Source organism: Hyperoodon ampullatus, assembly GCF_949752795.1.
Source record: "Hyperoodon ampullatus genome assembly, chromosome: 4".
In the NCBI taxonomy this organism is placed as follows: Eukaryota; Metazoa; Chordata; class Mammalia; order Artiodactyla; family Ziphiidae; genus Hyperoodon; species Hyperoodon ampullatus.
The window spans coordinates 112,157,349-112,184,889 of record NC_136917.1 but is presented as its reverse complement, the minus strand read 5'-3'; the positions used below and the strand labels follow the sequence as shown (position 1 = coordinate 112,184,889).

Sequence of the window (27,541 nt, the reverse complement as noted above, 5' to 3'; positions counted from 1 at the left end):
ATAGAACTACCCTATGACCTAGCAATCCCACTACTGGGTATATACCCTGAGAAAACCATAATTCAAAAAGAGTCATGTACCAAAATGTTCACTGCAGCTCTATTTACAATAGCCAGGACATGGAAGCAACCTAAGTGTCCATTGACAGATGAATGGATAAAGAAGATGTGGCACATATATACAATGGAATATTACTCAGCCATAAAAAGAAACGAAATTGAATTATTTGTAGTGAGGTGGATGGACCTAGAGACTGTCATACAGAGTGAAGTCAGAAAGAGAAAAATAAATACCATATGCTAACACGTATATATGGAATCTAAAAAAAAAAAAGGTTCTGAAGAACCTAGGGGCAGGACAGGAATAAAGACACAGATGTAGAGAATTGACTTGAGGACAGGGGGAAGGGGACGGATAAGCTAGGACGAAGTGAGAGAGTGGCATGGACTTATATACACTACCAAATGTAAAACAGATAGCTAGTGGGAAGCAGCCACATAGCACAGGGAGATCAGCACAGGGAGAGCAGCTCAGTGTTTTGTGACCACCTAGAGGGGTGGGATAGGGAAGGTGGGAGGGAGACGCAAGAAGGAGGAGATATGGGGATATATGTATACATATAGCTGATTCACTTTGTTATAAAGCAGAAACTAATACACCATTGTAAAGCAATTACACTCTAATAAAGGTGTTAAAAAATGAAATAAAATTCAAAAAACAAAAAAAGAATCCAAAGAATTATATGCTGTTCTGCCATCAAAACACTGAAAATTAAAGCTGGGAATGTCTTAAAAAAAAAAAAAGACTGAGAGTGTCTTAAGCAACCAGGGAGATCCTTCTACCCAGTACTCATTATAAATAATAGTTACCTACCATTTCTTAAACACTTCCTCTGTATCAAGGCACTACACTAAGGTACTTTCAAGACATTCTTTGATTTAATCTTTTTTTTTTTGGCCGCAAGGCATGCGGGATCTTAGTTCCCCAACCAGGGATTGAAACCGTGCCCCCTGCAGTGGAAGTGCGGAGTCCTAACCACTGCACCGCCAGGGAATTCCCTGATTTAATCTTCAGAAAAGCCCTATGATTTAAGTATCACAATCCCCATTTTACAGATAAGGAAACCTCAATCTCTGATTGCAAAGCCCATCAGGATTCCGAAAACTGTTGTTACATCACCACATCCCCAGGAGACCTGGAGTACACTGTTTTGAAGCCTCCTCCACCCGCCCCCATACAAAAACATAAAATCAAGAAAGACCCAAAAGTACCTAAATGCACATAAGACCTGAGGCAGTCAGAAGGGCCCATTAGATATGCATCGTCCTCACAGGCCCTCACTCAGCACCATTCCAAAGGCTTGCTACAGTATAATACAGCCAAGGCCTTCAGCATCAAGTATCATTCTGAAAGACATTTGGCAGTGTTTATTCTTCTTATAAGTTGTGGTAGCGGTAGTAATAATAAATTTTTAATAATAGAAAATTGTATTGTGTATTCTCTAGGTGCCAGGTAGGGCCCTAAATTCCTAACACAGATTCATTTCATCCTCACAATCCTGTGAGGCAGATAATGATTTACGAGTTTTTCACTGGTATTTTTGCCATCTTTTCACAAATGAGAAAGTATTACTTAACTTTTTGGCATGAGAACGTACCACTTTTAGAATCAGAGAAAAAATGTATAAGTTATGCTGACTTTGAAAGAGCGATGTAAAGACAAAAGAAGAAGTAGAGGAAAGAAGGAGAAAAGAGAGAAAAAGGAAAAAAGAATGTCGATTCCATTTTTTCCACAAGCGAGAAAACTGACGTGGACAGAAGTGAGGCAACTTTCCTGAGGTCCTGAGATGTGAGCTCAGTCAGCCAGGTCCTAACACTCAAACCCAAACCTTTATGGTGCCATCTCTAGGATGGAGCAGCCATCAAGAGTTACTGGCATACACTCAGGAAAAAATTATAGTCTACAGAGAGGGATGATGTTTACAAGTTTCTAGCAATTATTTTGGACTCTAGCTTTAAAGACAGACACTAAGCATAAAACAGAGTGAAACTGAGTTTGGCACTTTGCAGCAGCCTAAAATCTGAACTACAATCCAAATCTCCTTTTATCATTCGCCTTCTTCTTTCAACTATTACATTAAGGAAAAAAAATTCAGGTTGCCTACATTCTCAATCATTATGATACCGCACAAAATGTCCATTTCTAAACTGTCCCATGATTCACATTTTTCCCATTGCTAACATTAGAACACCTCCCACGCTTTCTAATAGAAATAAAAAGATCATTCTGAACTCTTCCAAACGAATTATACAACAACAAGATACATAAGCAAAAGACAGAAAACAAAAATTACATTTAGGCTTAAAGTAAATTTCATGGTAAGTTCAGAAGACTCCCTTTCCCTCAAAATATCACATAGAAACTTTTCCTTTTTTAATTTAACTTCTTGGGATCATCTCTTCAGAGACTGCATAAAACAAAATAGTTTTTCAACCAACCTTTGAAGTTATCAAATAACTGAAAAGTGATCAATATAAACAAACAAGAATTTGAAGTCACCTACATTAAACATTCACAGTTTAAGACAACACTAGGCAAGAGTAAAAGTAAACAAACAACAGAAACTTGCTCCCTAACGTAGGTAGGAATCCCTTGGCCAGTGGAGCAATGCAAACAGACTTGTTCCCCTGTATCAAGGCGATAATGATGACATTTTTAAGGAGGACATGAGATCAGCCATGTAAAGTGCTCAGCCCACGTGCCTGGCACATAGTAAGTGTTCAACATTAGCTTGTATTAAATGCTCATCCCATCAATACAAGGTTACTTATCAGCTCTGCACCTCAATCACCTCATCTACAAATAGAGATAATAGTAGTTCCAACATCATAGGATTGTTAGGACAGAAAATGTAGTAAAGCACTTAGAACAACAATGTTAATTACCAGTATTATTCTTAGCGCCCTCAAAAAAGAAGCTGAGAGGCTTACAGGGCTGGGGTCTGAACCCAGTAGCTCCAAAGTAGCTAGCATCTCATTTCCTCAAACGCAAAGCTGGAGCTGACGCTTAGGGAGATTTACCCGGCTGCCAGCTCTCTTCCCACTGCACAAGGAACCAGGGGGCAAGGAACCTGTGGAAGCTTGTTCTCAAAGGACAAGGAACCTACGGGCTCCCTTCTTCCTGGCAGCTCCACCTGCTCCAGCAATGTGCAGCTTCAGCATCCTCAGCCCCATCACCCAATCCTCACATCTAACCAAAAAGTTATTCCCCTTTGCATTTCTGTTTGCCGACTTTTTCCGAAAGGATTTTGTTGGGGGGTGGGAGGGGGGTGTTTTGTAACTATGTAAACAAACAACAACAACAAAGGCAACTGCTCCCATTTCTGCAGCACTCACTCCCAAATGCTAGGATGGACTCTTAGGTGTGGACAGTTTCTCCCAACCTGTGAGATACTTACTTTTGTTATTATCCCCACTGCAGCAATGAGAAACTTGGGCTCAAGGAAATAAGTTGCCCAAGGTCACAGCTCATTAAGGGTGAGGACAGGGCCCAAACCCAGGTGTGATTTAAAGTCAGCATTCTTAACTGCCTCACCAAACTAAATGTGGAAAAGAAAAAAGGAAAGAGGGATTAGCACCTTCGAAAAACAATAACTCTTTTGGAAAATCCAATCAAAATTCATTTTCTAATGAAGTTATTGCTTAATAAATGAAAATATTACATAAAGAGCTGGCTAGTGCTGCATACAGCAAGGAAGCGTACTTTAGTCCAGACAACTCCATGACTCAGAAGCACAGTTTAACAGTGATATAGGGACGACTCCAGTTTCCACTGACACAGTATTTATACTTTGTGATTTGTATAAACAAAACCATCTCTCATGCCTCCAACATCTACCACAGCCTTGTGAAACCTACAGTTAGAAATCTGAAAATATTTAATCTCATGACCAAATGAAGAAATGAGCCAACCATCTAAGACTGACTGGTCACCAGTCCCCAAACTGCAACCTCCAGCCCACTGACCAACAGTCCCACTGTGTCTAAATCCCAGATGGATAATTCCTCCAATGTAGGATCAATTTTAAAAAATTAACAGAATTGAGAGCCCAGAAATAAACACTAACATTTATGGTCAATTAATTTCTGACAAGTGGGCCAAGTTAATGCACTGGAGGAAAAAAACAGTATTTTCAATAAACAGTGCTAGAACTATTGATAGATACCCAAATGCAAAAGAATAAAGCTGGACCCATTCCTTATACCATACACAAAAATTAACTCAAAAAATGGACCAAAGACCTAAACATATGAGCTAAAACTATGAAACTCTTAGAAGAAAACACAGGACTAAATCTTCATGACCTTGGGTTGGACAAAGCATTTTTTAGACACAAGATATAGCACAAGCCAGGAAAGAAAAAATAGATACATTGGACGACATCAAAATTTTAAAAATTTTATGTTGCAAATGATGCCATCAAGAAAGTGAAAAGATAACTCACAGAATGAGAAAACATTTGCAAATCACATATCTTACAGAGCTGGTATCTAGAATATAAAAAGAACTCTTAATATTCAATTTTGAAAAAACAACCCAACTTAGAAATGAGCAAAGGATCTGAACAGACATTTCTCCAAAGAAGATATGAATAGACAATAAGCACCTGAAAAGATGCTCAACATCATTAGTTATTAGGAAAATGCAAATCAAAACCAAAATGAGATACCACTTCACAAACTAGGGTAGATATAATTTAAAAAAAAGAAAAAACAGACAATAATAAGCATTGGTGAGGATATGGATAAATTAGAACCCACATACACCGCTGGTAGGAATATAAGATGCAGCAGCCTCTTTGGAAAATGATTTATTTAAAACAGCCATAAAGTGGAAACAACCTAAACAACCATCAACTGAAAAATGGATGAGTTAAATCTGGTATACTGCATAAAAAGGAATGAAGTACTGACACGTACTACAGCATGGATGAGCCTTGAAAACATGCTAGGTGAAAGAAGTCAGTCATAAAAGCCACATATTGTACAATTCCATTCACATGCAATGCTCAGAATAGGCAAATCCATAGAGTCAGAAAGTAAATTAACAGTTGTCAGGGATCTGAGGAAGTTTGGGGAGAAAATGGGAACAACTGCTAATGGTCACAGAGGTGATAAAAATGTCCTAATATTAGACTGTAGTGATGGTTATACAACTTGGTGAATATACTAAAAACCACTGAATTTTTACACTTTAAATGGATGAGCTAGGGACATCTCTGGTGGTCCAGTGGTTAAGACTGCACTCCCAATGAAGGGGGCCTGGGTTCGATCCCTTGTCAGGGAACTAGATCCCACATGCCACAACTAAGAGTCAGCACCTCACAACTAAAAGCCTGCACACCGCAACTAAGACCCAGCGCAGCCAAATAAATAAATAAATAAATATTTTAAAAAATAAATAAATGGATGAGCTATATGGTATGTGAACTATATCTCAAAACTAACTTTTTAAATTTTATAAAGAATTTCTTTAATTAAAAAAACCTAATATAGTCATTTTTATAAGACAAATAAGGAAGTATCCAAAAAAAGAAAAAAGAGGAAACCTAAAATAATAATTTTAAAAGGCTGGACATTTCTGCTCAACAGAGAAGTAAACGCTTGGGCATTGCTCCAACTCACTTTAAGGATAAAAATAAAACTATGAGGTTTTTTTGAACACCTGTTAATTTAAACAGGAATAAAGTGTCCCCAAGGGCAAATTCCCAGCACTTTGGAGCTGAAATTGTTCCATGTGATTCTTAAATTATTGGTCAGCTATAAAATGCTTTGTAAAGTTTACATTAAGTATTTCATGGATCTTTCAACATTGAGTTTTCTTAAGAGACTGCACATTGGAAATGGCTGATTCTTAGTACTGGAGCTCCCATTCCTCTAACAATTTTCTTGTACCAAAAACAGCCCTTTCAATACTTCCTAGTAACCCATAGCCAGCAGCAGCACCCTGACAAAGACTGATTTGACAGCTTAACTATAATCTTGGCACCCGCTTTTATGGGTGGCACACTTTTTTTTTTCTAGTTCTATTCACTTCAGTACACTTTAGTCAAGAAAAGTCTACATTTACATATGTAACTCGTGGGTAATGCAGATAATAATAAATTATACCGCACATCCTTATCAACAGCACAACCAAACTGATAATCTCAGTTTCCTGTCTCTGTGGACTCAGGCTTCTTGTCACCAGAATTGGCTCTTAATTATTCAACTGAAAAAAAAAAAAAAAGGGCTTCCCTGGTGGCGCAGTGGTTGAGAGTCTGCCTGCCGATGCAGGGGACACGGGTTCGTACCCCCGTCCGGGAAGATCCCGCGTGCCGCGGAGCGGCTGGGCCCGTGAGCCATGGCCGCTGGGCCTGTGCGTCCGGAGCCTGTGCTCCGCAACGGGAGAGGCCACAGCAGTGAGAGGCCCGCGTACCGCAAAAAAAAAAAAAAAAAAAAAAAAAAATCATTCAACTGTACTGCCTCTGGACTATCCACAAAAAAGCTTACAAAATGCATACCGGAAATATATCTAAATGAACTCTCTCACCATAAAGCATGCTTTTCCTTCTCCTATCAAACACATAACTTTATCTAACTAGCTTAGCTTAAGCACTCAATCTTTTTTTTTTTTTTGCGGTACGCGGGCCTCTCACTGTTGTGGCCTCTCCCATTGTGGAGCACAGGCTCTAGACACACAGGCCCAGCGGCCATGGCTCACGGGCCCAGCCGCTCCGCGGCATGTGGGATCCTCCCGGACCGGGGCACGAACCCATGTCCCCCGCATCGGCAGGTGGACTCTCAACCACTGCGCCACCAGGGAAGCCCGAGCACTCAATCTTAATATGACACTTCTGAGCAACGTTTAAAGTAAACTACAACCAAAATACAACCTGCTGTCTGTATGTCAAGTTTTGAATGCTTGTTATATAAGTCAAGGCGGTGCTGTGGTAGAATCATCTACCTTGCTTATCTGTGTCTTTTTTCATCTCCGTATGTACTACTGGAAGTAGGATTCAATCCATTTTGCAGTTCTAAACTCCATGGAAAATTATCAAGGCCAAACCACCAAGTGGTTCTTATCTGGGCAGCACCATCCTCCCTCTGTGGCCTTGTGGGTTGTTGCTTATAAAGGTGGAGACTGTTTTCATAAAGACTGGTGGGTGCTACTGATATCTAACTGGCTTAGCTTAGGCACTAAATCTTAATGTTATCAAGCATACTAAATACCAGCTCAGGACTCCCTCAAGAGAAAGAACTGCTTCACCCAAAATTCCAACAGCACTGCCCCGGGGACCCACTAGTTAAAGATCATTCCTCCCAAATGCCACAACTCACTTAATTAGTTATAGCTTTTTCTTTAACTCTTCTAATAAAAGCCCTATAAAATAGATACTTTTTTTTTGATCAGGAGCTCCCTCCCTACTTTCTCTTAGTACCTCAAGCATTTTTATTACTCTCAGAGTCTTAGAAAGATCGGGAAGGGGGAATGGAAGGACAGTGCTGAGTGGAGGAGAAGAGGGGCATCTCTCTAAAATCTGGGAACTCGGTCAGGTCAGACTCACAATGAAGGGGAAATGGGATAAGCCTCAGCCTCTTCCAGTGCTCTGTGCCCTGCTTTCTTTCTGCCATGTCACAGCAGGAAAATGAAGTCAGAGACTCAGCTCTGCTGCACCTCTAGCTTCCAAGAAAATACAATCCCATGACAACCCTCATCCCTCTCCTCCCCCCATCATAAGGAAATAATTTACTGCTTCATGCTTTTCAAAGCCTGCAGCCAGAAGCCACTGCTGGGTATAACAATTTGCATAGAGTGCCTCATTGGTTAACCAGCTCAATCTAAATGGCCTAATACCCCTTACTCAGCAACCTGCAACTTTCACAAACTACATGGCTTGGTAAGAAATAAAAAAGCACATTCTTAAAAACTGCTTTCTGCTAAAGCCCATGATCCACAGATGAAGCAGAACTTCCTGGAAAAAAAAAAATTCAAACAACTGCTTGGGAGTTTAAGAGAAGAGAGAGGACAAAAGGTTTAAACTGATTTTACTGCAGCAAAATACAGTGGAAAAAAACCAATGTGAGATTTCAACCATAAGATTATGTTTAAAACCTGCAGCCATGAGCTCTCTGTTGAACTGCAGATGTCTTCAGAAAAAGCCCAACACTCACCCACTCTCTCTCTCTTGTCATTTACCAAATGTCCACTGTGTACAGGTCACGGGGGCACACCAAAGGCCACGGTAGCAGGCCAGGGTGGCAGTCCCTGCTGCACGCTGATTAGCTGTGTGAACCTGGAAGAGGGCCTGAGCTCTGCGGGCCTGTCTCTTCTTCAATAACATGAGAGGGTGGACATGTCACTCCCTTAAGGATTCATCTAGCTCCAGAAGACGATGGTGTAACTAACCAGATTCTCACAGTCCATATGATACCTGAGAATGGTAACCCACCAAAGGAGTGACAGGCATCACTCACATCAGAAATCTCATGGTCAGCAGTGAGACTTTCTCTGGCTTGCTGCCAACCAAAAACTTCCCATGATGGTTCTAATTTCAAACTGCCTGACTGTTATCCTTAAAAACTATTTGGGAGTGCTAGAAGTTCCAATAATTTGGCTTCCGACTGAAACTTCTCATACCCAGAGGGACAATTCCCCTCTGTCAGCATGTCCCAATTTTCAGTTTAAGGTTTGGGTAGACAGTGAGGATTTTCATAACCAGGAGAGCTGGGTCAACCCAACTGTGGTCCTCTATTCCCCAGGAGCCAGAGCCCATTCCCACCTTCAATGCTGCCTCTTCTACTCTACAAAACCACTGCAACTCTCTCCAAGTTCTGGGCCAGCAAGTCATTTCAGCCTGGGGAGGCTGGCAGGAAGAGGAATTCAACCAGAGCTCCCTAAAATGAAGTAGAGCTGTTTCCAAAGATAGGAAGAGTTCCTATCTCTGAAGTTGTTCACTTACTATAGTACAAGAAATCTGAGCACAGCTGGGTAGGAAGAGCAGGAGACACTTCCAGCCACTTCCATCCAGTACCAACTTTCTGGCAGTTGGTCCAAAGACAAGCAGCGGGCCCAGCTCCTCCCTCACGCAGCTAACAGGCATACGAATTGGTCGGCCTTTCTGAAGGAGGTTTGCCATGTCCAGGGCTTCTGACCTATGCATTTTATAGTTGGTTCTGCTATACTTGCTCTGAAAATACAAATTTGTTCCAACAGGATTGATATGGAAGGAGTTTAGAGCATCTCACCCCAGGATATGCCACTTTGGCATATTGATTATTTTGAGTTAAGGCACCTGAGAAACAGCAGGTGCAAGAAGGGCACTCTGACCTTCATGTTTCTTCCTGAAAGCAGGAGATGACATTCCCACATGAGAGGTGCCCTCCCTGTACCAGAAGGAAGACATTCTTAACAAGGACAAGAAGTTGAGATGGAGAGAATTTCTATACAAAGAGACCTTATTAAAATAATTTTTATCTTCCTTTCACCTCCCCACATAATTTAGTCATTTTTCCACAACTGCCTCTCTTTGTTCAATCTAATATAAAAGTAGGTTTCACTATTTCTTGGTTCTTCATTTCCTTATGAGGGCTCCCGGGTCACATAAAACTTGTGTTAAATAAATGTGTATGTTTTTCTCCTGTTAATCTTTGTCAGTTTAATTTTCAGATCCAGCCAGAGACCCTAAAAGGGTCAAGGAAAACTTTTTCCTCCCCTACCATGTTAGGGAACAATATGAGCAAAACAGGACGTGCAGTTTTGTCTGTGAGGAACATATACTGAAGGCAGAACACTGTGCCCAGCTGAACTGAGCTACATAGAACACATGAAACACACACTCCTCCACTCCACCTGCATTATGAGTCACTCAAAAGCACATCTGGTGTTAAGAACTTTCCATCCAATTTCAGATGACCCTCCATCCACCACTTCACAACTCACAAGCTGCAACTTTCCAACACCTGTTTCCACAAGCAAATTTCAGGTCTTTTTCAAGGTCAAGGGCCAAATTTTCATAGTATTACATATCTCTTAACCATTTAACATTTGTAAAACTGTAATATCATTTTTACCAGGTTCCCTTTTGTGTGTGTGTGTGTGTGTCACTGACAAAACTTTCAATGCTGTGCTCCAACCCCATTTTCCCCACAAGGCCTGTGGTTTTTGCTATTCCATTTTGCATAGTGTGATTTTTAGGAATGCATATTCATGTTGTGTTACAGAAGGACTATTTCCAGAGCTCTAACCTAAAGAGGCATGGGACTAAAAAAAGATTACATAAGAGTTACTTAAGTTTTTTGGTTTTTTTTAAAATGTACTAAACATTTAATAAAGGGTAAATAGTGAAATAAATGTCCATGTGATCAATTAAGTGTGATACTGCCATTAAAATGTTCTCATTCTTACGATATGTGGAAATGTCCATAATGTTGTGTGAAAGTAGTTAGGATATAAAACAGTACATAAAGCATGATCTAATATTCATTCAGTTATTCATTCATTCATTCATTCTGCATGGCTTGTGGGGTTTTTAGTTCCCTGACCAAGGACTGAACCCAGGCCATCAGCAGTGAGAGTGCAGAGTCCTAACCACGGGACTGCCAGAGAATTCCAATCTAATTTATTTTAATACTAGAATGAAATAAAACAAAATACTAACAAGGGTTTGTTCTCTCTAGGATTATAAATGATATTCATTTTCTTCTTTATAATTTTCTGTATTTCCCAAATTTTCTATGATAACTATATATTATTTTTATAAAGCAGAAAGTACTGTTTGTTACTTGTCATTTGCTAAAAAGAGTCTAGTAAACTGACCCACTCTTATCCTTTCTTCAAGATGCTATAATACATACTATAATCTTTACAAAATTTTAAGGAATAAAAAGGCAATAAAGAAGATAGGATACTGAAAAACATTTAATTAATGCCCATCCTACCCCTCCTCCCAAGAAAAGGTAAGAAAGAACAAAGAACAGATGAGGAAATGGAAATGACCAACAATATATAGCCTGAAGTTCAAGCATGAATAATTACATTAAATGTAAATGATCTAAACATCCAATTAAAAGGCAGAGACTGTCAGAAGGGATCAAAAAGCAAGTCCCAACTACATGTAGTTTATAAGAGCATTTTTAAATCTAAGACACAGATGAGTTGAAAGTTAAAAGAGTAGTATGGCCATCAGACAAAGACATGAAGACTAAAAGCATTGCCAGAGATAAAAAGGATCATTTTATAAAAGGATCAATTCATTAAGAAGACATAACAATCCCAAGTGTGTGTATACATAATAGAGCTTCAAAATATACCAAACAAAAACTGACATGACTAGTGGCAGAAATAGACAAAAACACAATCATATTTGAAAAATTTAACACCCTTCTCCCAGTAATTGATAGAATTAGACCCCTCTATCAGTAAAGACAGAGAAGATTTGCACAACACTAGCAACCAACTTGAACACTACACCCAACCTGCTGGTAGTATGGAAAAATGAGCAGGCAGCAAAGAGACTAGGAGAGGAAAACCAGTTTACACGATACGCATTTCCATCTTCCTGCCTTTAAGTCAACCCCCTCAACACTCTGGCCTTACTTGTAAGGCTGTCATTTGGTCAAGCCACGATGGGCACAGTAACTATCCAATAACTGTAGAAAACATGTTCTTTTCAAGAGCACATGGAACATTCATCAAAATGTATCATTTTCTGAGCCATCAAAAAGAAATACATATATACAGAATATGTTCTCTTATCACCACAAGCATAAACTAGAAATCAATAGCAAAAATACACCTGCAAAATCCTCAAATACTTGGAAAATAACGACACACTTCTAAATAACCAACAGGTCAAAGAAGAAATCACAAGGGAAATTAGAAAATATTTTGAATTGAATGATAATGAAAACAAAGCATATCAAAATGTGTGGGATGTAAAATGATTTTAAATATTCCCTTGAGAGGAAAGAAAAGATTTAAAATAAGGGTTTACGTTTCTACCTTTAAAAAAATCCATAAAATAAGGGCTTCCCTGGTGGCGCAGTGGATGGGAGTGCGCCTGCCAATGCAGGGGACGCGGGTTCATGCCCCGGTCCGGGAGGATCCCACATGCTGCGGAGCGGCTGGGCCCGTGAGCCATGGCTGCTGAGCCTGCGCGTCCAGAGCCTGTGCTCCGCAACAGGAGAGGCCGCAGCAGTGAGAGGCCTGCATACAGCAAAAAAAAAAAAAAAAAAAAAAAAAAAATCCATAAAATAATTTAAAATAAATAATAATAGATTAAGCTCAAAGTAAATTACAAAAGGGGAAAAAGACCAGAAATCAATGAAATAGAGAATAACAATTAAAAAATTGTTTCTTTCACAAGATTAATCAGATTGATAAACTCCTAGAGTCATTAAAAAAAGAATAAAGAACACAAATTACTAATATCAGGAATGATTGAAGAGACGTATTAAGCACATTGTTTTTTAGAATATAAGTTATCTCAATACAGACCACTAACAGATTCCTACAAAAGACTTGCAGTTAGAAAATCCACTACGTTAACCCCAATGGTGTTGAAAAATCAGGCAGGGGATGACATGATTAGGACTACACTTTGGTACAAGGATCAACCTGCTGGTAGTACGGAAAAAGGGGCAGGCAGCGAAGAGACTAGGAGAGGAAAACCAGTTTGCACGATAACGTATTTCCATCTTCCTCCCTTTAAGTCAACCCTCTCAACACTCTGGCCTTACTTGTGAGGCTGTCATTTGGTCAAGCCACGATGAGCAGGAAGTACAGCACTCACTAGGGTTATTACACTAGTTCCTCCTAGCTTGTGCTCCACAGGGATAGTTCTCTCATTCAGCCTACATTCCTACCTTCTTCTATGGGTCTTCCAGTACTGAAGAATCTGGAAAATGTAACCACATTTCTCAGACTCCTTTGCTGTTGGAGACCTGACAATTAGCAACACTCACAATATTTGGAAGGTGAAAACAAGGTGGGGGCCATCCTCCTGCTGCAGTGTCTGCTTCCCAGCAAGGTCCTAGGACAATGGCCAGACTTGGGGCTCCCATGTTAAGCCACCAGCTGTGTGGGTGTCAAGAGGAGGGGGGCAGCAGCCTGGGCTTTCAGACTTCTGGATTACTGCTGGAGTGGTGTGCCCTTAAATCCAAGAGTTCAAAGGCGGCCCCCTGACTCCTGCTCCTCTAGCTCTTTAATTTCTTCAACAGTTAATTCCCTACATTAAATCGTTCAGCTTAAAATACCCCGAGTGGTCTCAGTTTCCTGCATTGAACCCTGACACACCTGCATCACCCAATTACAGATAACAAAGAGTCTTAATATTGTCTTGTTTTCATCCCTTTCAACAATCGTATAAGGGAGGCAAGACACAAATTTCCCCCGTTTGATGAACAAAGAAACCAAGGCTCAGAAAACTTAAAAACTGGGAACGGTAGTGAGCTCCCCAACGCTGGAGAGGCTCAAACACACCAGAGGTACACTTAGGAGGGACATTTTTACAAGACATCTAAGCTTCAGATGGGGAATTAAAAGGGATGCCTTTTTAAAATAAAGCCTCTTCCAAAAGTTTCTCTGACTCCATGATCTGCCTCATCAATCACCACACAAATAGCCCAACCTGGGCTAAGGATCAGAGCATTAGGCAACTCAGCCCTGCATTAAATTACTGAGATACAATGCAAGAAACAAAACACTGGAAAATAAATCCCGTAAAGACCTCATGAGCTTTGTTTCAAAGAGCAATTGGCTAGTTTATAAAAAACGATATTTAAACAAACATTAGCCTGATTTTCCATCTCTCCTAGTTATCTCTGCATAAATAAGATTTAAGCGGTTGTGTGTATGTGTTTTTCCTACTTTTGTTTAGACTAGACAGTTTTCATGAGGGGGAAAATGCTGTCTAATCACTATATTTTGTAACCTTACTTCAAACCGTAATTGTTTCAAAATTTATTCTGTGATAAGAACCCACCCTAAGTTTTTCCATAGCAGCTGCTTTCCTTAAACATCGGCTCAACTTTAATCTCACAAGGCAAGCTACAGAAGAAAAGCCAAAAGTAAAGTCCTATTTCCTTCAAAATTCAAACAGATGGTTTAATGTAATCAAACAAATCCATTGTTTGAATTTCCTACACACACACTACACTGACTCCCAGATTATGTTCTAAAATCTTCTAAAATATCATTAATACACAAGCTAGAAAATAAGAGGATGTCCCCTCTGGAAGTGTTTAAAATTCATTTTAACAAGGGTTGCAAAGGTTCACTTTGGACCACTTGAAAAACCTGATCGTTAGGGACAATCAAGGTGGTCTAGATGAGGAACCTGATCCATTGGATGCTTGCTCTCAGCATCCTATCGCAATCGCAAATTCAACTAACAAGGGCAGTATGTAATGACAATTCACTAACAATGCTGTTTGACTCAGGACACTGAAAGAACACAAGATCTTTATCTATAATTACCATTATAATTAAAGATTCAGAAAGCACTTTAGTCAAAGGGTAAAATGGAATTGTGTCCAATGGCTAGTTCTGCAGACATACCATGTTACATGAGGACTTCCTTTTTAATGGTAATTATCATAGGTGAACAGGCCACATACTGCTCTCCTGCTCGGAATACAGGTAGACAATGCCATCGTTATTGCTCTGTCCTTTCTAAAGGCTTCTAAAAGACGACTTACGTTAAAACACCTGGGAAACTGAAAAGTAAACTTCTGAGTCTCACAGTTAACTCACTCCCAGATATTCAATATCTCTGGGAAATTGACAGGCGATATTCATAGGGAAAACGGGGGGTGGGAAGCAAGCAGTGGGCAAGGGGATGTTAACTTTTATCTCATTAGCAGAGAGATGAGTCAGAGGCTGCCCTCTACTCCCTACAGATGGGCCCTCCCAGTAAGGCAATCCCACTCAGACCTGCTGCAGCCCAAAGCTATTTGCCAGCCTGCCCAGGTCAGCTCTAAAGCCACCCAAGAAAACAAATCTGAATGAGCAACCTTCATGCTGACTCTCCACCTACAACGGCAACCTTCACTCTCTTCATTGTTCAAGGTCAGTGACAAACATCTTTCCAACAACGTGAACCTGGCTAACTACACAGAGGCATCTCCAAACCACTCTTTCTGTATCAGCAACAGTTCAACATCAGCCGAATCACCACCACCTTTGTCAGTATGGTGGAGCAATGATGTGGCCATTTTACTGCAACTTGCCCGCATTTTATAAAACGAATAGAAAAATAAAACTGCCAATACTAGTGATAAGCACAGGACTCAAATTTAATGCAACTGAAATAGAGAAGGGCACCTTTATAGAGCAAGAAAACAGAGACAGAAAACACCATCTAGACAGATGGTATCCGCATAAGTGACTGTAAAGAAAAAGACCAAAGTTAAAGATGATGTTGAAAATGGTTATTGTCGATGGCATCTAAAGAAGGTGTAGCTGGGATTTTCTTCATTATTTTTAGTCTTTTCGGAACTGAAACACGCACACACACTCGTATTAACACATAAGCCTATTAACTGACTTTCACATATTTACGTTTACTTAATACCTCTGGAAAAATTGCCATGTTTGAAAGCAGAGAACTGCACTACTCTCTGGGTATAAGCCCAGAAAACATAGCTGCAAATGAGTGGCTGGTGCACTTGAAAAACTCCTGTAATTCAGCAGAGTTGAATCAAACATAGCACCTACAACATAATCCCAACTCCACAAAGTAAAATCATATATATTAAATGTGAGTGACTGTTATAAAATATCAAAATATGGTTCTCTCTGGGTGATACATATTTCACAAATGCCCCAAACTGTTCAAAAAAGCATCAGTCATGCAAAGAATGAACTTTTGTGCCTAGATCCCTTCCAAGGGTGGAAGCAACACGTGATATAATGAGGACCTAACATTTCCAATCACTATAAACAAAGAGCTGTAGGGAAAAAGTTTTGTAACCAAAAGCACACAACACGGGGTTCAGCTAGGTCACAGCACATGCTCTGTCTAGGAGAGAGGAAATGCACCCACACAGTAACCAGGAAACAACTCCAGTGCATCAGATGACCACATACTAGGTGGTGTGGACAAGTTTTGTGTGCAAGTTCTGAGAACTCTTAAAGCAAGGGGAATGTCATTTCTCAGGAAAATGCTTCTTAAGCTTGGCCTTAAAAGCAGAGATTTGGGTTTTATAGAGAAGGAAGGACATCTCAGGGAAATCAGTACTTTTATGTTGTATGTAATTTACTTTTTAAAGAAGTCTTCATGGATTTTGTGTGTGTGTATGTGTGTATGTGTGTGTGCGTGTGTGTTTTAAGCTACAGTCTAGAGGTGATCAGATGCCCTGATGAGGAAGACCCATTCCAGCTAAAACTTAACAAAAGCCAACCTCTAAAAGCCTCCTGCGTGGGCTTCAGTTACTTCTAACTCCAATGACACCAGGCTTTGTTAACCAGCATAATGATGAGACATGGTGAAAACTGCAAGAACTCTCGATACACAGCAACTCTGCCCAAACCCCTGCACGAAGGACTTGACCAAACTTTAACAGGCTTCTAGTAGCCTGAGGCTGCATCCCTGGGAGGACCTAGCTGCCTTTTTGAGTTCTTGTCTGGAAAAGTTCAGGGCTGTAAAAAGAAATTTACTGTTTGTTCTAGCCAGCACCTAAGATAGGCACTAACCTCCCTTTTTTTTTTTTTTTTAATTTATTTTAGGCTGCGTTGGGTCTTCATTGCTGCGCGCAGGCTTTCTCTAGTTGCGGTGAGCGGGGGCTACTCTTCGTTGCGGTGCACGGGCTTCTCATTGTGGTGGCTTCTCTTGTTGCGGAGCAAGGACTCTAGGAGTGCGGGCTTCAGTAGTTGTGGCTCGTGGGCTCTAGAGCGCAGGCTCAGTAGTTGTAGTGAGCGGGCTTTAGAGCGCAGGCTCAGTAGCTGTGGCACATGGGCTCTAGAGCGCAGGCTCAGTAGTTGTGGCACACGGGCTTAGTTGCTCCGTGGCATGTGGGATCTTCCCGGACCAGGGCTCAAACTCGTGTCCCCTGCATTGGCAGGCGGATCCTTAACCACTGCACCACTAGGGAAGTCCCTAACCTCCCTTTCTTAAGAGCATTTCTAAATAGGGCTAATAATTGTGAATCCTTCCTCTGCCCCTGAGGAGAAGGACAGATAGGACACGTTTCCTACAAGTCTGGAGTGTCTTTCTCAAGGACTTAAATGCCATTCCTTTGAAATGTAATCATCAGGACGGATAGGGTCTATCTCCTAGTCCCAGTGGGAGGACAGAATCTAACCTGCCAGCTATCAGACCCAGCTGGCCTCATCATCCATACTCCAAACAAACTCTGGAACGTCTCACTTTCCTAACTCCACTTGGGCCTCCACTCACTCCTCCCTATTCCCTGATCGTCCCTTGAAAACTCCCAGTGATCTGTGCTAATCAGGATGGAGCTCAGGTCTTTCTGTCAGTGAGTGGTTACTGAATAAAATCTGTTTTCATTGCTTTAACTAACGTCCAGCTTTATTTATCTTTGACAGTGGACAGTCCCTGGTGGCATTCTGTGGCTTTATCAATTAATATAACAGACGTTAGAAATTTGCTTTCGTTGGGGAAAATCTCAGGGATCAAGTAACACAATCTGGCTGGAAACACCCTGGCGTGGGCATTCCCACCCTTATATGAACTGGCTACAAGGACAAGGAGTCTTCTGCCTGAGAGTGGTACCGTGGGCTTGATCCATCCATGAGGTCCTGTGCTTCAGCAGTCTTGGTCAAGTTCTTCCTTCTAGAAGGTTGTCACACCTGTCTCAGGGGAACATGCAAGTTGCGTGTCAGTGCACCAAGAAGGGCAAAGAGCTGGAACTTCGTGAAGCCACAGATCAGGCTGTGTAACTGTGCTGTGCCTGCCTGCCAATAAATGCCTGCACAAGTGACAGAATTTGGTCTGAGACTTGCTGTCATTATAACGTGGACCAGACTGTGAGGAAGAAGCTAAACCCCACCCACTGGTAACTCCTGGCAACCACCAATATCTACCAAGACAGCCTCACAGCTATGCATTCAAAGCTGCCTTAGGGCCATTATAAGCAACAACAATGAGCAACAGTTCCTCATGATTTATTCATACTGTATTTAGAATAATAAGGAATAACAGTTTCCCAGTTAGGAGCTCCAACTCGAGTCAGCTGGACCAGTGTTGAAGGCCTGGCTCCACCACCATGTAAATATCAGTCAAGTTAATTTATCTCTCTGCACTTCAGTTGCCTCACCTGCAAAAGGAGGCCAATTAGAACATTCCCCGACCCCATAGGGCTGCTGTGGAGAATGAGTGATATAATGTAGGTAAAAACAGCACACCTGTGAGCATGAAATAAGCTTCAGCTATTGTTACTATTATCATTAATGCTTGTGCTTGCCTGGAGTCAACCCTGCCAAGCCTTACTCTCAAATTGCCTTGACGGGGTGTCTAGATCTTCCAATTACACATCTCATTTCACCTCTGACAGGGTGTCCTGTCACTTTCTGTAGTGAGCTTCCCCCACACTTCCAATCCCCAACTAGCCCTTAAGTTCCAGGAGAGTAAGGACGCACTTTGTTAATCACCCAATGCCCAGGGGCCTTACCACAGTGCTGGGTACCCAGAAGGTGTCCACTGTCCTGTGACCTCTGCTTCCATTAGCATCGATCAGCCAACAGCCTAAGCAAAGTCTATCAGGGTCAAGGCAAAGATAAAATGACCCGGAGACTGTCCAGGTAGAGGTGGATAATGGTCACTAAGATTTTGGGGGTTCCTTACTCTGTGCCAAACCCTGTACTAGAGACATTATCTCATGTAACACTCATAATAACCCTAGGAGGTATTATCACACCCATTCAACCACAGAGGAAAACTGAGGTTAATTGAGGGTAAGTGACGTGCAGTCACACCACCCCTCTGTGTCCAGATTTCCCAATTCAAATCCAGACTTGAGTCCAAAGCCCAGGCTCTTTTCTGGGTTACACATTGTTTTTGACAGTATCAGTTAAAGTCCCCCAAATTTCTATTTCCAACCTCAAACTTCTCCCAACTTAAAAATCGAACCGATGACTGGCCATCTCCATTTAATTTATAATAGGCATCTCAACTGTGACAGAGCTAGAAGAAAACTATGGGTTTTCCTTGCCAAATGTCTTCCTCCCTTCAAGCCTCCTACCTCACCTCAGTGAGGCACTATCACCTATCCAGTTGCTCGGGTCATAAACCGAATCTCTCTCATCCCCACACCCCACTTCTAACCCATGTAAAAGTCCAGCTCTACATCTACAATATGCCCAGAAGCCAATGACGCCCCACCGTAAGCACCACGACGCCCTAAATTAAGGTACCACACTCTCCCCTCCTTGGCCTAGGGCAACAGCAGGTTGCCAGGATTCAAGCTCCGTCAAGAAAAATTCGGGCTCACTGCTGAAGCCCAGACCACTGCTCACACGCAGGAGGAGGCAGCTTAAAAGTATTCACCGGGTGGCCAGCTCTGACTGCTCTCCCTCCATGCCAGTCCCTGACAGTCAAGTCTTCACAGCACCCAAGGTGACCACTTCTGTTCCTCCAACACCCTGGAAGACTCCCTACCCAGGCCCTGATGTGGGTGCCTCTCCTCCTTTATCAGTCTCAATTCCCAGGGCATCTTCTCAGACAGACTTCCCCAGCAACCCTACCCAAAGCCACTCTGCCACCAGGACCTGTGGCAGTACCAGCACTTGCTGTTTCGCTGCTTCCATGCTTATGAAATGCCGCCCCACCACAGTCACTGAGGGCAGAGATGACGCTTGCCTGGCTCACTGCCGTATCTCCAGCTCTTGGCACACAGGAGGTGCTGTGATGTTGTGATATGAACAGAAATATTTATTCGGTCTTCCACACAGGTGTGGGAGGCCCAGAAGACTTGGGATTGGCAGCTGGAGTGTGCGGGGGAGGGGGAGGAGGGTGGACCCCTAACCTGTGGGATACTAACTCCAGGTAGTGTCAGAATTGAATTGTTGTACAGCCAGTTACTATCCGGGGAGCTGGGGAACTGGCTGGTGCGGGGGTAAAAACAAAACAAAACAAAAAACCCGTACACTGATGTCATAAGTGATGTAGGTAAAAACAATGCACAGGTGCTCAAAAAATTTTTTCAAAGGATTCACAGACTTAGATATCTTCTGACAGTGCTGCATTTTTTTAATGCAAACTTAACAGCTCCATTCATATGAAATTATAGTGTCATCACCCCTTCCCTATGTTGAAAGCCACCACAGTGAAGCCTCAAGCAGTCCCTACAAAGCAGAAGTTAATTTTCCTGTGATGAACGGCCAGGATTTGGTTCTTTCCAAAGTCCTGAGAGGGGGATTTCAGTAACAAGTCACGAGGACTTCCCTGGTGGTGCAGTGGTTAAGAATCCACCTGCCAATGCAGGGGACGTGAGTTCGAGCCCTGGTCCAGGAAGATCCCATATGCCGCGGAGCTACTGAGCCCGCATGCTGCAACTACTGAAGCCTGCACTTCACAACAAGAGAAGCCACTGCAATGAGAAGCCCGCGCACCTCAATGAAGAGTAGGCCTCGCTCACACAACTAGAGAAAGCCCGCGTGCAGCAACGAAGACCCAACGCAGCCAAAAAATAAATAATTTTTAAAAGTTCTCACTTTAAAACAAACAAAAAGAAACAAGTCATGAAACCCTGCCAAATATCAACCATACCAATAATTCTTTTACAAGACCCACTTGAGTACTGACAATAATTTTCAGAACCCTAAATCACCTGCTGGGAGCCACAGAAAACCTCAAGGGGCTCTCAAGGGACTGGAGAGCAGGTGCCCCGAAATATCTGTAACGTAATCACTATATAATGAAGTGTCACATCAAATTAGAATTATCTCAAAATAACAACAATGAACGATTTGCAAAGCTTTCTTGAGATTTGGAATATCCTGAAAACAGCCTTTTCCCGTCCACTTTGGTCTCCAAAGCCCTGAGAAGGTGTTAAATGTCCTCCTGTCGCCTTGCCTGACTCAGGGCAAGGCATTCCACCTCAAGTTAAAAACCTCAATTTCCTCATCTCTGTAAAGGCCAGCTTGAATGCATGCCAAGTACAGTATTAGACCTCAAAAACCAAGTGATAACTTCACACGGCCACCGGAAAGAGGACGGATTATCTACCAGTGTAATCAGCGGGTTAGAGAAACCCACAGCTTAACCCCTGCATCAGTTACGGGCTGGCCTCTGATTGTCGCAAGGCTGAATGTATTAAGAAGCAAAACCAGCCCGGTATGCCCTCCGGAGTTAGACTCATTTGAGAAAACGCACCATTAAAAACTGTACAGAAATGCCGCTAATCAACACGGCTAGGAAGAAGGGAGCGCGAAGTGCGCAAGGCTTTACCTACTTTTTTTTTTCTAACTCTGCAGGAAGGAGTGAAATCAACATTAAAGGTTAAAAACTACTACTAATTCTGCCCTGATGCACTACTAACCGGTAGAAGACGCCCATCCCAAGCGGACACAGGTGTTTTAAGATCTCATGAGTTAAACAGGCGAGAGTTACAAAACAGGCTCGGGCAAGTTCAGCTGAAACGAGGGATGGGAAGCCTCGCGCTCTACCCAGTCAGCCGCGTTTGGGTCCAGCCAGGGTTGGGTCGGGAGACTCAGGAAGCAGGGCTGAGTCTTCCCAGCGCCCAGACCTGAGCACCGCGGTTTGGAAAGCAGTCTTCCAGACTTTCTCGAAGAAAAACAGCCAGTGCTCCAGAGCCTGGCGAGATGTCAAGTGCAACTCGTCTGGGCCATACGACCCGAGTTTCGTTCAGGGCATGGAAAAGGAGTGGCTGCCCAAACCCACGTCTTCTCCTGGGTTCATCGGGTTGGCAGAGCCAGGTGGCCTACGGAGCTGAGCACCACACACTTGTGTCCTGGGGAGGAGGCGACACGCTCCTGAAACAGTCGAGATCCTGCGCCCGAACCCTGCTCGCCCCGCCCTAAGCGAAGTTCCTAAGGCCGAACGGGAAGACCTCGGGGTAGCCTCTAGGGCTTCCCCGTGTCCCTCTGGCCCGCCCGCCGCAGCACACGGTTTTCCCCGAAGGCCGAGCGCCGCGCTCCGGCCCGGAGCACTCACTCAGGCGGCGCAGGGTCACCCACCCCACTTTCGGCGGCGGAGCTGGGACGTGCACCCAGAGAAGCCCGCGCTGCCTCGGCTCCTGGCCCGGTCTCCCGACCTGTCTCTCCCCGCTCACCTGGCCCGCACAGCACTGCGCTGACATCGTGGCGACCGACCACCACCAGCGCGCTTGCCGGCTCCCAGCTTCCCTCTGGCCCTCCTGGCTCCCTTCGGCCTCGAGCGTCCCTCTGCGAGCCCACTCACGCCTCCACGCGGCGTAGCCCCAGCTGAACGCGATGCACTGAGGCCTTGGTAAAAACAACTGCAGCCAAACCCCGCCCCGCCACCACAGGCCCCGCCCCACTCGCTCGCTCCAGCCGCGGCGGCCGCCCGCAGCCCCGCCCCGTGCCCGCCCCTTCCCGGGCGCACCGCCTCCGAGCCTGCCAGCTCCGGGCTCGCGCTTCCGCTGGCGTCAGGCGGTGGGCGGTGGTCATCACTTCCCGGTGCAGCGCTGGACTGCGAAGGCTGTCCTCCAACGCGCCGGCCAGGTATTACCCGGCTCCTACGCCGGCCTGGCGGCGCTCGGTCCCCGACCCAGGAGAGCGCGGCGCCCCTAGTCCCCGGCTCGGGTGGAAGAGCTGATTGCTGACTCCAATAAATCTTGGAGCCTTTAGTGAGCGATTCTGAGTGTCCTGCACTGCACAGGCGCAATAGGGGTGGCTGGGTGCTGGTCTGTGCTGCGCCTCGCGCCGAACTGGGTTATCCACGGGATCCCTGTTCCAGAAATCCCTTTATCTCCCCATCTGCCAAGAAAATTTCTCAACTTTTTGGCAAGTTCCCTCGGCCCAAGCTTCGAATCCCTGGGCTTGGCTGTTCTGCCCTGACGTTACCATGGCACTTGGGGGATCCTGGGAGAACCCTTTCTGTGCTTCCCTGGATATTGATCTATTTTCTAATCTCTCCTCCACCACCCGCGTAAGAGCGCATCCCGGCCCAGGGACTTGGTTTGCATCCCTACTTCCTCTCGCCCAACTCCACTAAAAAAGGGTTCCCTATGTTTGTTTGTTACATGCAGAAGGCAGAGAGGGTGCCCCTAGTTTATCTCCCTACCCAAATCTTCTCTCCTCGCGGCCACTTCCCCAACATGAGGAATTTCTGTTACTACAAACTTTGCGCCAAGGCCTTTTTACTCCTTAAAATAAGCATTACTGTATATATTTTAGAAACGAGGCAACTGAAGCCCACGCAGGTTAAATAACTTGCCCTAAGCTTAACAGCAAAGCTGAAGAAGCAATACTGGGACCGGAATCCACGTGTCTGATCCCCTCGGGCATGATACAAAGCTTGACCTTAAGCCTTTGGCAAAGTAGTGTCTTTGAGGGCAGTTTAGGAGGTGGAGACTAAGAGGAAAGTCGCCTGGAAACCAATCCTTGGATTAGGAGCAGCACAAGATCTCCTAGAATTGACCCAGGCTGGGAACTGGGATCCTCTACAAGAGCGCTTGCACCTGGACAAACGTCTCCTTGAGCAATAGGATACAAAAAATTATAAGTGACTAAAAATAACTGCGCACATGCACAGTTGAGGCAAAGCTGAGCAATAGGATACAAAAAGACCAGAAACAGGGCTTCCCTGGTGGCGCAGTGGATGAGAGTCTGCCTGCCGATGCAGGGGACGCAGGTTCGTGCCCGGGTACGGGAAGATCCCACGTGCCACGGAGCGGCTGGGCCCGTGAGCCATGGCCGCTGAGCCTGCGCGTCCGGAGCCTGTGCTCTGCAACGGGAGAGGCCACAACAGTGAGAGGCCCACGTACCGCAAAAAAAAAAAAAAGATCAGAAACAAACTACAAGTTGTTGAGGTGCCAGGAGCTAAAGCATGGTACTGTGCATGATCCTGTCCACTGCACCACCAAAGAGGTGGACAGACCACGTAATGTATGCCTCCTGCCAAACCCACCCATCCATTCCTGTTGTTACCCCATTTAAGGACCCAAACAGCTTCACTCCGAGAGGGTACCTGTTTCTTTTTTTCTTTTTTTTGTGGTACGCGGGCCTCTCACTGCCGTGTCCTCTCCCATTGCGGAGCACAGGCTCTGGACTTGCAGGCTCAGCGGCCATGGCTCACGGGCCCAGCCGCTCCGCGGCATGTGGGATCTTCCCGGACCGGGGCACGAACCCGTGTCCCCTGCATCGGCAGGCGGACTCTCAACCACTGCGCCACCAGGGAAGCCCAGGGCTACGTGTTTCTTGCTTTTGCTCCCTGATGCTGCAGCTCCAGCCCCAATAAAGCCTTGCCTGAAATTCTCCTCTGACCTCTTACCAACTTCTATTGATTAAAGGGTCCAAGGGCCCGGGTGAGTAACAGAAGCTCCTAGAATCTCAGCTGCCAGCGTTTAGAGGAAGAGAAATAATGGAGCAGGCCCTATTCAGAACCATGGAAAGTAATGAGAGTTGGCTCTAACTAAAATTTTTAAAATAATAGTATTAAAAAGAAAAAAAAAAAGGGCTTCCCTGGTGGCACACTGGTTGAGAGTCCGCCTGCCGATGCAGGGGACACGGGTTCATGCCCCGGTCCGGGAAGATCCCACATGCCGCGGAGCGGCTGGGCCTGTGAGCCATGGCCGCTGAGCCTGCACGTCCGGAGCCTGTGCTCTGCAACGGGAGAGACCACAACAGTGAGAGGCCCGCGTACCGCAAAAAAAAAAAAAAAAAAAAAAGCATAAGCAGTATCAGACCAGTGCAGCCACCTGCTTGGTGGCAGCCTATGATTCATCAGAAGCCAAGGATCTCACCAAGACTGTCTACTTAGGTTCACTGTCGGCTGGCGTGGTCACTCTGACCCCATTTCTTGCCCTGGGAGATTACTTGCATGCCGGGAGATTCCGCTCCCCTGGGAAGAGCCAGGCAGCTTCTGGGGAGGGGGAAGATGTGAAATCTACCTACGTTGGAGCCTGCTGGGACTACAAGGTCTCCTCACCTTTTAGGAGGAGCTCAGGAAGATGAGATCCCTCATCAGGCACCACTGGGTTACAGGCAGAGCTGGTAGTAGGATCCAGGCCTCCTGAATCCTGAACTCTTTTCTTCCAAATGGATGCCAACGTGGGAGGATTCTGTGACAATATTAACATCAGCCTGGCAAAGAGAGAATATGACTTAATAACTGGAGGATTTGTAGACTGTGCCCAAGGTACCCAAAAAGCATAGTAGAAGCCTGAGCTTCTGGAGCCATAAAGTTGTAAATTTTAACTCCACCAAGAACTCGCTGGGTGACCTCTGAGCCTCAGTTTCATCATCTGCAAAATGGGGACCAACAGTGCATTAAACTCACCCCTACAGACCATGTGGTACAGGGCCTGGCCTTCATAAGCACTGACTGAATAGTAGCCCTGACTGGTATTAACAAACGAGTTAAAAAGACAATAGCAAATAATCTATGCAGGCTGATTCCTCCTCCCTGCTGGAAAATCTCAAAAGAATATGACTATCGTTGGCCAAAAGAAAAACTACAATGTAAAGTGATTTGAGTTGTATTCAGAGGACTTACTGTGGACCATAGCCCAGGAGACAGCCTCTCAGATAACTCCAAATTGGGGAATTGCTCCAAAGAGATAAAGGAAGAGCCAGGATATATGTGAAGTTTTTGCTGGAAAAAAAAAAACATGTAGTCAAACATAAAAATATTACTGCTAATCACAAAGAACAGACATCTCAAGTTCATTATTTTAATACTTTTCTATGAATGGGAAGATACAAGAATCTGGGGTTCTTGAAATTTTTCCGTAGATGTGCTTCTTAACTATATAGGGGCCAGGATGTTTTTTCCTTAGATACGCATCTTAACTATCTAGGGGCAAAATGCAGAATGCTTCCTGTTTTTCTCCATCCTGAAGTCCCCTCAGGGTGCATTGTTGGTGGGTGACAGTGGCTAATGGCTTGATCCCTGTAGAAATGGAATGGCTGGCAACATTTTTTTCTTTACGCTAGGTCTGAAGGTTTACTTCTTTCCTGGCTCTGAGGGCTTCGTACTTACTATTTAAGGTCTGGTCCATAGCATCCTTTGCATCTGTGGTCAGTTAAAACGAACAGAGGTAATGTCAGTAGACATAACATAAAACAGTGGCACCTTAATTTTATTTTAAGTACTCTGCAGGCCTTTTCAAGAAAGACAGTTGTACGCTGTTCCTAACAGAAAGGTAATTTTACAGTCCATCCCTTTTGATGTGGATTTTTCAGGAACAAGCAGTAATAGACCTGTTTCAATGGACTGTAGCTCTTGGCAGACCATGTGAAATATTCCCCCCACAAAAATGTTCTTAGGGCTTCCCTGGTGGCGCAGTGGTTGGGAGTCCGCCTGCCGATGCAGGGGATACGGGTTCGTGCCCCGGTCTGGGAAGATCCCACATGCCGCGGAGCGGCTGGGCCCGTGAGCCATGGCCGCTGGGCCTGCGCGTCCGGAGCCTGTGCTCTGCAGTGGGAGTGGCCACAACAGTGAGAGGCCCGCGTACTGCAAAAAAAAAAAAAAAAAAAAAAAATGTTCTTAAATTAACTAAATTAGCTCCTTTTATACGATTTAATTATACACGTATATTTATGACATATTATAAATAACCAGCTTATAATTTGCTTTTTTCCCCTCCTGAATTTAAAGATTTTTTTTGGTTTTTCCTTTTTAGGAAGGAGAAGCCACTGTTGAGCTTAAAGACACCACTCACTGAACTGAAAACAATAGTTATATATATATGTTATTAAAGAAAAAAAGTCATACATTTGCTTTTTTCTAACTTTGAATTTAGAAAACTTCATTACAAATTTAATCTCCAGTTCAAGAAATGGCTTAAAAGCCAATAAAATTAATTATTCTAATTCCCTAAAATTTTCTCAACTTAAAAAAAAAAACCTAGTGATGTGTTATTGGTATTTAAATATAAAAGAAGAAATTTCTCCAATCTTCACTTATAAAGCTCTAGGGATCTCAGTCTAGTAGTGAAAGCTTAATTAATTTCAGTTACAAGTAAACAACGAAGTATTCATTTAGAAACAAATAGCTATAAATTTGGGACCCAGGCAAAAAACGGTCGGCGTGCTATAGTGCCCCCACCCAACTCCTTATGGTAATTGCATTCTCCTTTATTTCTATTAAATTAATATATGTACAATGTATTTTAAATGTCACAAATATTACAAAACATAAAATAAGAAGTAGCATCTCCCTTCTCCACATCCTTTCTTTCAGTCCCTTCCCCAGAGGCAACCACTTTCAATTACTTTAGCAGTTTTTCCTTATTACCTCCATATTTTTTTAACATTTATTATTTAATTATTATTATTTTTCATGCCACACGGCATGAGGGATCTTAGTTCCCCAACCAGGGATCAAACCCATGCC

At 43.7% G+C, this 27,541-nt stretch overlaps 1 protein-coding gene across 1 annotated transcript in view; it reads right to left on the bottom strand.

The window, feature by feature from the left end:
- The window catches only part of SERINC5 (serine incorporator 5), a gene marked incomplete at its 5' end in the record, with an annotated part of 71,794 nt that extends 62,616 nt beyond the window's left edge, over positions 1-9,178 (bottom strand). The window contains 2 exons of the mRNA XM_079701600.1: positions 8,239-8,371; positions 9,002-9,178. Of these exons, the coding sequence (XP_079557726.1) occupies positions 8,239-8,371; positions 9,002-9,178 (310 nt within the window). The remainder of the gene's footprint in view (positions 1-8,238; positions 8,372-9,001) is intronic.
- Positions 9,179-27,541: the final 18,363 nt, after the last annotated feature.